The sequence below is a fragment of the Chenopodium album genome, chromosome 27 (genome assembly GCF_948465745.1).
Source record: "Chenopodium album chromosome 27, dcCheAlbu1.1, whole genome shotgun sequence".
NCBI classification, from domain to species: domain Eukaryota; kingdom Viridiplantae; phylum Streptophyta; class Magnoliopsida; order Caryophyllales; family Amaranthaceae; genus Chenopodium; species Chenopodium album.
In genome coordinates, this window is record NC_137860.1 from 13,020,588 (window position 1) to 13,033,842 (window position 13,255).

Sequence of the window (13,255 nt, forward strand, 5' to 3'; positions counted from 1 at the left end):
AACAAAATCAATAAATTACCACTGATTCAAGATGATTATCAATGGCAGAAACCTCTTCTTTAATCGAAACCAAAGCATCAGCATTAGATATAAATGAACGATAATTCGCCATTGCGAATTCCTACATTTGTCACCAATTCCGCTTCGCATCAACTCCTAGAAGCTATAGTTCCTGCCAGAAACTCAAAATGTCGCAAAAATTGGACCTCCAAAAGTTAGAAATGGAGAAATTCGGGGAATGAAATTGACTTTGTGAAGACCATCAAGGGTGAAAGAGAGGAGCTCAGAAACGAAGGTTGCTGGTAGATTGAAGTAAGAGGAATGATACCTGCAACTTCTTCACCATTGTCGCCTAGTTGTGACGACGATGACAAGGATAACGACTCCATGGGTTCTGGGGAAGGGGGGCGTTGTCGTTGGGTGGATCCTGGAGAGGGGAAGATTTTGATGGTGGGGGTGGGGGTTGGGAAGGGGGCCGCCAGAGGAGGAGGGGTGGGAAAGTACGGCTGCCGGAAGGTATGAGGTGGCGTGAGATTGGGATGGCTGGTATTATTTTTAATTTTTTCTTTTTAATTATTTTTTTGTCCTATCACATAATAACACATGCCAATTAAATTTTTTTAAAAAAAAAATTTACCCATTAAGCAGGTAACCAGTCACAAGGGACCAATAGAAGAAAATTGCCTATAAAGGTGGGATTATTAGATAATAATCAAAAGGTGGGATTATTAACGGCGAATCAACTAAAGGTGGGATTATTAGAATCAATTTTTCCTTTTTAATACTTTAATTTGTTCTGGCCTAATTCTAATACGAATAGCCTAATAAAAATATGAAACAAGTTTAGCAACAGAGCATAAAATTATAAACACTTTATCTATACATGTAATCATGTAAGACAATTTGATTAAATTCTTTGTATTTGTATCTCCAATACTTTCATATAGTATTATAATTTAGGGAAAAAAATTGACTAAATATTAAAACGGGGTTATCATTCTTGACCAACAAGTAGTGTAATTCACATTATTAAACACTTTTGATAATACATAATTTTATATACTTATTTGATTAATAAAAAGAAAACTTATACTAATTTATCATTGAAATTTAAACAGCCATATGGTCTAACATGTAGGTTTAGTTTTAATATACTCATTTGTTAAACTGACTCTTTCGTAATATTTCATGTAGCATTTTATTAAATACGCAAAATAAGAAGATGATAAATATGTTATAAATGTATTTTATCTATGCTATTTTTTAATACAACTTTTTTTCTTTAATTAATTAAATTTAGTGAAATAACCGTGCATGACACGGGACCTAATCTAATTATGAAAAGATTGTAGAGGAAAGATTATTAACAACTCTGATTAGCGTATGATTTTGTTATAAAACTTAAACTTATACCATATTTGAAAGTGTGCATTTTATTATATGTTGCTCTAAAAATTGTATGTGCTTGTTTTGTTTTTTTACTTGCCACATTTTAATTTGTATATCATTTGACTACATAAACCACTTTTTTTTTTTGTCCATTTTTGATAACATATAGTTAAAAGGAAAAATATAGGCATGTCTCATATGAGGTCTTGTTTCACTAATTTTAATTATGCTTTCATATATAATTTAATTTTATTTAGTTTTTCCAAATTAGCAATTGGAGATATTATTCAATTTAATGATTCGTTAACAAATGCGAATAGTGAAAAGTGTTGCAAAAGAAAAAAAATAATAGAGAAAGTAATATCATAATGGTTTATCATATTATAATTGTTTATTAAAGTGTTTGCACCGTTGGAACATTGTATTACAACTAAAATTGTCAAATTGGTGTACTTGATTATTACTTTATAGCATCTTGACCTTGGGAATGTTTTATCACTGAGATAACATTTTATTGTCTAGGAATCCTTGTCAGCTTCATGAGAACTAACACTATTGGACACACTTTCTTCAAGATATCTTATTTTGGTAAATAATATTAATATATACTTCGTAGGATGTTATGAATGAGAAATGTTTAAAACTACTAAAAGCAACATCATTAGTCTAATCTTGTTGATTAATCTTTACTTAAATTTTTAAAAAAATCAATTCGTGATTGACAAGATGAGGGCTTGTTGAGTGGGGGCAATATGTGGCCCCACCCACCGGCCCATGAGATCATTATCGCATTTCTTATTCGCAACGGCAAGAAATAGATGAACTAGAAATTTGATATTGTTAATTAGTACGTAGTCAACAATAGATTTTATAAGTAATAAAAAAAAAAGTTATCTTCCTTTTGTTCGTTTTAGACATTTTTGAATGATTATGACCTATGACCTACACGTTAATCTGTATAAAGTACTCAACCCCTCATATTATTCTCAATTTCTCATACTCTATTTGTACGAATTCTTCCTGTCCAATAGTATGACACAAGTTTTCACATACACAATGGTAAAGTTATTATGGATTCTTTGTTTTCAAGTGTTACAATTGATTTGATAAACTCCCTTTGTCCCATAATAATTGACACAGTTAAATTGCATATATACTAATATATTAGTTAAACTGTCAAATTAGAGAGAATAGAGTGTTATATTTTGTATTAGGGGTATGCACAAATAAATATACAAGAGATTAGGGCACAAGAACTAGGCCCGTTAGCTATATAATCTACATACTCAATGTAGGCCCTAACAACCCCCCTCAAGTTGGAGCATGCAAATCACAAATGCCCAACTTGTCAAGTAAATACATGAATTGACTTTTACTCAAAGCTTAGTGAATATATCTGCTAATTGGTCCGTTGTCTTCACATAAGACGAACTAATGATACCGTCCTGAATCGCATCACGAAGATAATAGCAATCCACCTCGATGTGCTTGGTACGCTCATGGAAAATTGGATTATGCGCAATATACAAAGCAGATTGATCATCACAAAACAAACTCATTGCGCGGGGATGCGAAACACCTAAACTCAGAAGAAGAGCCTTTAACCATTTCAACTCATCAGTAGTTTTAGACATAGAGCGGAATTCGGCCTCTGAAGAAGATTTGGCCACAGTGACTTGCTTTTTAGTCTTCCAAGAGATAGGAGAAGCACCAAGAAACACCAACCAGCCAGTGATAGATCGTCGCGACAAGGGACAACCTGCCCAATCCGAATCACACCAACCTGTAAGATGTAAACACACTCTGAACTCAAAAGGATTCCCTAACCCGGACACCCTTTCAAGTATCGCACTATACGAAGTAGCCTCCCAATGGTCCTGTCGCGGGGTTTGCATAAATTGAAATAGAATAGGCACCGCATAAGCTAGATTAGGTCTAGTAAAAGACAAATAAATCAAACGCCCCACAAGTCGCCAATACATTTCTGGATCAGAAAGAAGAGAGGACTCAAATTTTGCCAGATTATGATTTTACTCAATAGGAGTACCTGCCGGACGTGCCCCTAGCAAACCGGACTCTGCAATTATATCAAGTGTATATTTTCGTTGACATAAGAATATGCCTTCCGGACTCCATGCAACCTCAATGCCAAGAAAATACTTCAACACACCCAAATCTTTCATATGAAAACAGTCACTCAAATATGATCTGAATTTTGAAATTGCAGAAGAATCATTACCAGATATTATCAAGTCATCAACATACACCTAAACACTCAATTGAATAGACCCAGATTGCAGAGTAAAGAGAGAGTAATCAGAGTACGATTGCAGAAATCCGTACCTTTTCAAAGATGAGGCCAATTTAGAGAACCAACAACGAGGTACCTGGCGAAGACCATACAACGACTTCAGAAGACGACACACCATACCAGGTTGAGAGCCATGAAACCTAGGGGGAAGCTTCATATAAACTTCCTCATCAAGATCACCATGAAGAAATGCATTGTAGACATCCATTTGATGCAATTCCCAATTCTTTGCAGCAGCAACAGCAAGAAAAGCACGAACAGTTACCATTTTAGCAACCGGAGCAAAAGTCTCGGTATAATCAACACCCTAAACCTGATGGTTACCAAATATAACCAGGCGAGCCTTCAATCTCTCAAGAGTGCCGTCAGAATTAAGCTTGACCTTGTAAACCTATCTGCACCCAAGAGCTTTCTTGCCCGGAGGTAATTTTTCCATTACCCATGTTCCATTTTTTTCCAATGCATCAATATCTTTTTGCATTGCCTCTTTCCACCCCTCATCTTGCATTGCCTCCTTGAAATTACGAGGCTCAACCACCGTATCAATAGCTGCAATAAATACACGGTGTCGCACAAAAAATTTATCACAATTCTCAAAATGTGCTAAAGGATAAGGAGAACCTGAGGAGCTTGGAGTGGACGGTGAACTTGGAGAGATAGATGGATCGGGAAGAGAGACAGTATGTGCAACATAATCACGATGCCAACCAGGAGCTTGCCGCGGCCTTTGACCACGACTTAATTCAATAATAGAGAAGCTCGGATCAGCCGTGTGGCTGCTGTCCGAGGGCTGTGCAGCAGTAGAAGAGGGGCCAAAAGACCTCACAACAGGGCTGCTGGGGGGGCTAGATGCCGCAGGTGGCCTGCGGTGGGGGGCCGTAACAAGTGCTGTAGGAACAGTAGTAGCAGGGCTGCCATTATGGGAAGCAATAGAAGCAGTAGTGGTAGGGTCGTGGCTGCTATTTTCGGGCACAAGAGATTGCTCACCAACCTCTAAAATGTACTCCAAATCATCAAGAAAGTCAAGATCAACCCCAACATTGGCATTAGATGTGTCTTAGATATCCACATTAGGAGAAACCAAAGCACCATCATCAACAAATGGAAACTCGTTCTCAAAGAATTTCACATCACGAGAGACAAATATATCGCCACTTTCTAAATCATACAACTTCCAACCTTTCTTGTCATGAGGATAACCCACAAACACACGCTTCCTACTCCTAGGTGCAAATTTGTCACCCTTAGCTTTTTGGTTATGAGCAAAACAAAGACAACCAAACACCCTCAAAGCATCAAAATCGGGTTCTTTGTCAAAGAGAATTTCATATGGGGTTTTATTGGCTAGCAAAGTAGAAGGAGTACGATTAATCAAATAAACCGCCCCAAGGACACACTCACCCCAAAAAGTAATCGGCAAATTGCCTTGAAACATCAAAGCACGACTGACATTCAATATATGTTGGTGTTTACGCTCTGCCCGACCATTTTGTTGAGGTGTGCCAACACAAGAGGTTTGGAAAAGAATGCCATTTTCAGTAAAATATGGGATCATGGGTTTAATTTCTGTGCCATTGTCACTCCTCACACACTTAACATTGACATCAAATTGACACTTAACCATAGCAAAGAAAGAGCAAAAAGAAGAATAAACTTCAGTTTTGTCATTCAATAAATAAACCCAAACACCACGTGAAAAATCATCAACAATCGTTAAGAAATACTGAACACCACAAGTAGAGGCCAAATCACAATGTATCATTTCAAGAATATGACTAGCACGACTATCACTATCAGGAAAGTTGGCTCGGATTTGTTTAGCAAGAGGACAAATTTCACAAGCTTTGTGTAAACACTTAGTACCAGAAGTACCTCGAATAGCAGGAAGCAATTTGACAATTTTCTCCGATGGATGCCCCAAACGGCGATGCCACAACTCAAATGTAGAAATCACTGGACTCGGGAGTGCACATACTTTTGGGAGACGCCGGAAATAATATAGTCCATCTATCCGTTCATCGCCTCTAATTAAGCTCCCCGAGGATTGATCCTGTATAGCACAAAGAGAATTAGTGAATCGGACAAAGCAATTAGAATCATCAATCAACTTAGACACTGAAATCAAATTGCAATTTAATTTAGGGACAAATAAGACGTGTTCAAGAATGATTCCGTCCGCCAAGAAAACACGACCCTCCTTTGTTGCAAAAGCTTGAGCCCCATCGGGAAGATCAACGGGGCATGGTAAAATTGATTGAGTATCAAATAGAGAAGACTCGTCACCCGTTACATGATGTGAGGCTCCCGTGTCAATAATCCATGACAATGAAAAATTATCACCGGTAATACGATCGATAGGAACATCAAACACCCTACCTAAAATAGGAGTATTGGTGGGGAAGTGAGTAGTAGAAGTAGGAGTAGTAAAATCAGTGACCGTAGATGAAGAATGGCCGTATTTGTTAAGCCACCATTCGGGTAGCCCGTGAACAAGTAAACAAGTCTCATAATCGTGACTCTTACGATTACAATGAGAACAATGTAGCATCGACTTATGACGAGGCCTAGACAGAGAAGTACTATTAACCATAGTATCTTGTTGATTGAAAACAATAGTGTTGGTCATTGATAATCAAGCAGCAAGAGTAATAGAAAGGTAGAAATAATGCACCAACCAAAGAGCTCACAACACACCAAATAGAAACAAAATACGCAACAGTAGACAAAGCACCACACAACACCCAACCAAGACAGTACACGCACAATAAAAAAACAGAAGAATTAGAATTAGGAATTAACCCCAAATTCAAAGTAGAAAAATGTTGTAAGCGATGTCAAGGAGTAGAAGAATTATAATTAGAATTAGGAATTAGGGATTAGGGAAAAAAATTTAGAGGTTAGAGTGTAGAATATTAGAGGCTCCGATACTGTTATGGGTAAAAATTCATAGATGTAAGTCAACGTCAGTCAAATAAAAGTCAAGTGACGATGACCCTTCGTCATGGACGGAAGACGAAGTCAGTTAACAAGCTTCCTATTCTTCAGCAAGAAGATCAGCTAGAAGACTTGGTCTAACCCAGCCTTCTCCAGTCCGTTAAAGATCAAAACAGAAAATATACTTCACCAACTAAATTCCGAGAATCAAGGATTGGAACTCTATCTCCAAGCAACGGCTATAATTTAATTTGGAACGTTTGTATATAGGTGGAGACACCTACGAACATTGATACACTGCAACCTAGTTACTCACAAACTAAAAACACCTATTGTACGCACTTTACTACATTTTTGCCATAGTGAAAGTTTGGTAGATCCTCATTTTACCCGCGGTTTTTACCTTCATTGGGTTTTCCGCGTTAACAATTCCTTGTGTTGTATTATTGCTTTCATTATTATTTGCTTTTGATTTTATTTAGTTGATTCGTAGCCTAGATTTTGATATTCAATCCCACTCAACAAAAATTAGCATAAACAATTTGGCGCCCACCGTGGGGCTACAACTAGATAAGATCTAGAAAAACCCTATTTCACTCCCAGAATGTCATCCAGCGAAATGACCCCAGAATAACTTAGGGAGGCCTATGAGAAGGCCCAGGCGGACCTCGAAGCAGCCAAGGAATCTAATGAGAGTCTCAGCAAAGAAAAGGAGGCGTTAGAGACCGACGTAGCCAAACTCTGCCAGCAGTTGGAGTCAACCAACAACACCCGTCGCCGCCAGCCAAGGCAGCTGAATATGGTCCCTAAAATGCCGCCGTTTGACATCCTTGAATCTCCGCACGATACTGATACCGAGTCAAGTGACGGAGAGATAGATAGGAACCCCTCGATCAGGAACGTCGGGCAAGGAAGCCTTCAGACGCCAGGGAACGATCAAGGCAACCAGCCGCCGAATCAGACAGAGATCCTGCTACAGAGGTTGGTTGCATTGGAAAAGCAGAATTCCAGTGTAGGCGTTGCTCGAAGTGCGCCTACGTTAAAAGCATGTTGTGAATATGCTTGACACTCATAGGAAGTGGGAATTGACATATACGATTAGGGACAACGATTAGGGTCAAATAAAGTAGGGAGCCGCCAACAAGTTTTTAAGGAACTTGTAAACCATTCACGGATCATAAAAGGTAACCACGATTAAGGGACAACGAAGGCAACAACGATTGACCCGTGAAGGTTACACCCCATTCATAATCCATGAGATTACTAACTCCATATGGTTCGAAACCACGAAAGGAGGATCGGGAATGATGGTACGAAGTGAGTCATGGAGTCACATTCGTCCGTATTGGCCTCTACTCGATTCTTATAATGAAAAGTATTCCTGCGATCTAAAAGGCATGCAAACAAAGATTTAATTTGCTCCAAACTATTATTAAGCTAAATTGGTTGAATATTAATGCACACATAATTCTAAAATATCAGTGATCACTTCGATTTAATAATAAGATTAAAGGAACCTAAACCAGTTGTCCAAATTATCTTATTAGGCGTGATTTTCAATTACATATTCCCTTAAACATGCAATATGGTGATCATAAATAATAGCAATAGAATTAACATTAATATTGGAAGCAATTTAACAATAATAGCGTTAGTCAAATCAAATAATAATAAACCTAATCATGATACTAGCAATAAGAAATAAAAATAAGAGTAATTAAGTGATTAATTACTCACTTTCCGCATTTATTTCCTTGAATTGCTACATCATGATAAACTGTTAGTAACTTCAAAATAAATCAAATGGAAATAAAATTAACTAAAAAGTAGAGTTGATTTAGTCCAAACCCTCAGTTAATTATACCTTTCACGCCTTGGTTTAAGGATGGAACCTCAGGTTAAATATGGACTCCTTAGAGTGCTTAAGGGAAGAATAGTGTTTATGAATATAGGTTTAAGGCTTAGAATATGAGAGAGAGCAAGAGAGAATGATTTTTGGTGTAAAAGAGAGGAAGAGAGAAGGATTTGGTGATCAAGATTGTTGATGATTGAAAAAGGGGAGATATGACCTCTATTTATAGGGAAAAAAGAGGGGTCAAATCAAGAGAAGATAAGAATTCAAATCGGATAAAACTCTTGCGATAGACAACACTTTTTGCGGTTTTTGTTTTTATCATATCTTTGATCCATAAATTGGAATAAGATGAATAAGATATCGTTGGAAAGCTCATGAAGTCTACTTTCTAATCCAATTAGAATCGGATTAAAATATTTTGTAGAATAAAAGATATGGCCGAAATAGTGGGACGGTGTCAGTTTTGGATAGAGTTTCGTATTTCTTTTATATCTTTTTCGTTATAGCTTGGAATTAATATTATAATATATCATTGGAAAGATAATTTCAAGAGCTATCCAACCATCTAAGAATTAGATAAAAAAAAGTGAAGCACGAAAATAATTTCTGACTATCTTTGAACGCCTTTCAATTCTAATAGAATTAGAACTTTCAAAAAGAAAAGTTTTATTCAATTTCAAATGCTTTAATCTTATCATTTCAAAAAGGATAATTAAGATCTTTTAGAAACTCATAGAAGCTTCCAATTAATCCTAATTTGATTAGGAATGAGATTAAATCCTTTTGACCCTCTACATGATCATTGGGTCGTAGGTAAGGTGGGCTTAGGTTCGGTTTAGACCTAGTTTAGTATTTTGGACATAACTTATTCGTTATAACTCGGATTTGGGCTTATAATATATCATTGGAAAGCTCTTTTTAAGACCCATCCAAATATTAATCATTAGACCCATATTATGGACCAAAATAAACTGATCTAAACGTATTTATAAAATGGACACGAAATGAATGATTTTAATAGACACGAAATGAAGAAAATAAGTTATGGTTTGGGAAAATGGGCTATGAATTGGATTTTTTATGAAATGTATTGGGAATGAACATGGATTTAAGCGCTCTAAAGATTACATACTCAACCCGACCAATAATGGCGGTAAAAGGTTGTTCATCATCGGGTTTGGTTTTGGGGAGACATTTTTAGGTGTCTACAGAAGCCCCCACTTTGACTGAGTTTGTAGAAACGTCAGTTTCGAAAACGATAGTAAAAGTAGTCGATAGGGACGGAGAATGATTTAAGACATTCTGCGATCCTAAATCACTCTATATACGCCGATACCTGCAGAAAAATGTTAGTTCCACATATAAAAGAGTAAAGGGATCGAATGCATATCTGACACCAGTGTATCGGTGACAAATGAGTTTGGTAGCTTCCTATGCTTGAAGGAATTCACCGGATGATACTTTCCATGCTTGAGGAAAGTCGACAGATGATGTTTGGTAGCTTTCTATGCTTGAAGAAACCCACCGGTTGAGATACTTTCCATGCTTGAGGAAAGTTGATAGATGACAATTTTCCATGCTTTAGGAAAAACTTGTCTGATGATGAAATTGCAAGTCTCTGTGTATCGAGAACCTTGCACTGTGAATTGTCTTCGTTTGGGAGATGATCACTAAAATGATGATGGTTCGATTGTCCCCGAACGTGGGCTGTAGTTGGTTCGCTTGTCCCCGAACGTGGGCTGTAAAAGGTTCGCTTGTCCCCGAACGTGGGATGTAATTGGTTCGCTTGTCCCCGAACGTGGGCTGTAAATGATCCACTTGTCCCCGGATGTGGGATGTAGTTGGTCCGCTTGTCCCCGGACGTGGGCTGTAAATGGTCCGCTTGTCCCTGGACGTGGGCTGTAGTTTGTCCGCTTGTCCCCGGACGTGAGATGTGGTTGAGACCTGCAAAATAAAATTTGCCAAGGGACTCGAATAGACTATGATTGACTTAACCAACTAACTTGACCAAGTTTGACTTGACACGACATGACATGACATATGTATGACTTGTGATTGTGTGTGTATATGTATGATTTGAGTGTGTATGCGGACACAAGCAAACAAAGATGCAAAAGCAAAAAAGTTCCGTCATTTTTTTTGTCATGAGTGGAGGGTATCGACTTTCTCCCGAAAAAGAAAGACATGAAAAAGATTTTTTTTTCGAACTTCTCTCGATGAGAAAATTTTGAAAAAGTTTTTGAACTTCCCCAAAAGAAAATAATGAAAAAGGGGAAGAAGTTTTGAACTTCCTCCTTAAGCAAGACGAAATGAATCGTATGAATTGAATTGCTTGTCTTGAAAACAGTTTATGCATGATGCATGCTCTTTGGCCAGGAGGCTAAGGACAATTACATCATATGACACGATAGATGAATGAACTTAGGTTATGGAGCTAAGCATCATATATGGTGTAAGAAACGATCTTGAACGTCATTTAGGTCTAGAAGCTAAGCACGTATATAGAAGAAGTGATTATTGCATAATGAACGTTGCTTAGGTCAAGGAGCTAAGCACGATATGCTTTGTATGATTAAAAATCACTGATATATAAATGTTGCTCAGCACATTATGCGATGCGTGAAACAATGAATATTGCTCAGGTCAGGAAGCTAAGAAAGTATACAATGTTTCTTCTAATGAATGTTGTCTTGAAAGATGATGACATGCTCATTGTTGAAACAGGATTTCATGATAAAGGGTTCTTAAAGGGAAGGATGATATGGCTATGTATGTGTGAGTGAAGTGTGTGAAAGTGATACTAAGAATGGCTGCAAAGGTTGTGGTGATGGAAATAGATGTGAGAAGAGTCAAAGATGATGACTCTTGTTAGGCTGAGTAGGCTAACTAATGTGGGTTCAAGCCCCCAAGTCTAGCTCTAAAAGGGTAAAGGTAAGCATCAGATATTCTTTGACTCGATCATGCATGGATTTGAATATGAATGTGGCCGCACCTACATGTGAGGTTGCCTACGTATCCGTTAGGAATTAGGCCGAACGTAGCTCTAACCGAACTTTGCACAAGTGTGTGTACTCCTTAAAGAGGTCATTCAAGGGTTGTAATGTGGTTAAGCTAATGGTTTAAGGAAGAAAGGGGTAAAAGGCTCAAGACCCGAGAGAAACCCCCCGAGATTTGTAATTGTGTATTTGAAAACTTTGCAAGTTTTATTTTTCACATATTTTTTTTGCTTTGAACTTCTTCTTCTTTTTTTTTTTTGGTCATTTGAATCGATGTAGGCAATCCCGGATCATGCGGTTCATCACTCACTTAGCATTCATGTTTCTCAGGCACGATACCAAGCACTCAATGAGAGACGCAATTCGAGACGTGTTCATATCAAAGACATTGGAACACTTGCCTTTAGACATTGTTTTTTTTTATTACTTATTCTTTTTTTTTTATTTGAACTTGCTTTTTGAATGTTACACAAATTGCACACCTTCCCATCCCAGGGTTATGTGAATGTGGGTTGAAGAAATAAAGGCCCAACGTTAGACGAGGCCTAAAGTGGTTGATGAAGAAATGGATATGTGGTTGAAATGGTTTAAGGGGAATGACAGGGTTGCAAAGGTGCCTCAAATCATTGGTGTACCTTGTGTTTAGTTCGGCGGTTTTTTTTTTTGTTGTTTTTTTTTTTTTTTTTTTTTTTTTTTTTTTTTTTTTGCAAAATAACATGATCAAGCAAAGGAAAGAAATGTTCATTGATGGAAAAGGTAAGAAACATGACACATAGACAATACACATGGATAAGGGGAACCTATGCCAGACTCATTAGGGGAAAGGGTTGAAACAAAAGAAGAAAAAAAGTATGAAATCTTGTAAGGGAAACTTGTCTTGTGCTTCGTCTTCATGGATGCTTATGAATTACTTGTTATCGCCAAGAGGGACAAGAAATTTGTTATTGCTGATGCTTTGATTAGAAGTAAAGAAGGAAGGAATGACGTTCCCCTTATTCTTCCAACTCTTGCCTAGTGATTCTTGAACTCGAGTACTATATATGGAACAAAATGAGCTCACTTAATGTATTGAATCAATACTCGGATTGGAAAGGAAGAGTGTATGAAAGAATTTTCAAAACCAATGTGAAATACTCCACTCATTCCTATTATGACGGAAAATGACGCATGCATGGTCCCAGTATACGATCATAAACAATATGGTGCATTACTCGAAGACAAAGTGTGTGCAACGACTCAACATGTATGATTAGGTGAATTTATAAGACTCGTGGTATGATCGCATGGATAGACATGAGGACGTTGTGAAAAAACAAAAGACCCAATGACCAAATAGCACGGAAGACTAAAAGACAAACTAACTTGATTAATTTTGTCCAATTAATGTTTATGCTATTTACTAGGTGAAAACGGTCCATTGGCAATTGCTAGTCATAAATAAGATTAACCACAATCAAAGACAAAGAACATATGTTAAGGTTAGCACAATAATCACAAGAAACTAGAAAAACGAGTGGAATTCTAGAAGAGTTAGGACTCATGGGTATAAATAAATAAAAATCTATAATCCTATGCTATACGAGTTGACACGGATTAAAGGACTTGGCTAAGACTAGCTTGACACGAAAGAAAAAATTAAAATAAAAAGACACCTAAACTGGACAGGCTGTAGTATATCAATTATAACTTTGTATCTGTGATTTTTATTGGGACGAAACCAACGCCCTATGAAAGATAAAACTCGGGGCTACAGATCCATAGGTGGAACGA

The 13,255-nt window shown here is 37.3% G+C and overlaps 1 protein-coding gene across 1 annotated transcript; it reads right to left on the bottom strand.

Annotated features, from left to right (window-relative positions):
- Positions 1-2,765: 2,765 nt before the first annotated feature.
- On the bottom strand, positions 2,766-6,326 carry LOC145619697 (uncharacterized). The gene is made up of 7 exons (XM_081674399.1): positions 5,856-6,326; positions 5,453-5,750; positions 4,790-5,044; positions 4,322-4,693; positions 4,140-4,249; positions 3,437-3,656; positions 2,766-3,172 (listed from the first exon to the last, which is right to left on the bottom strand). The coding sequence occupies exons 1-7, from the start codon at positions 6,324-6,326 to the stop codon at positions 2,766-2,768; spliced, it is 2,133 nt and encodes a 710-aa protein (XP_081530525.1).
- Positions 6,327-13,255: the final 6,929 nt, after the last annotated feature.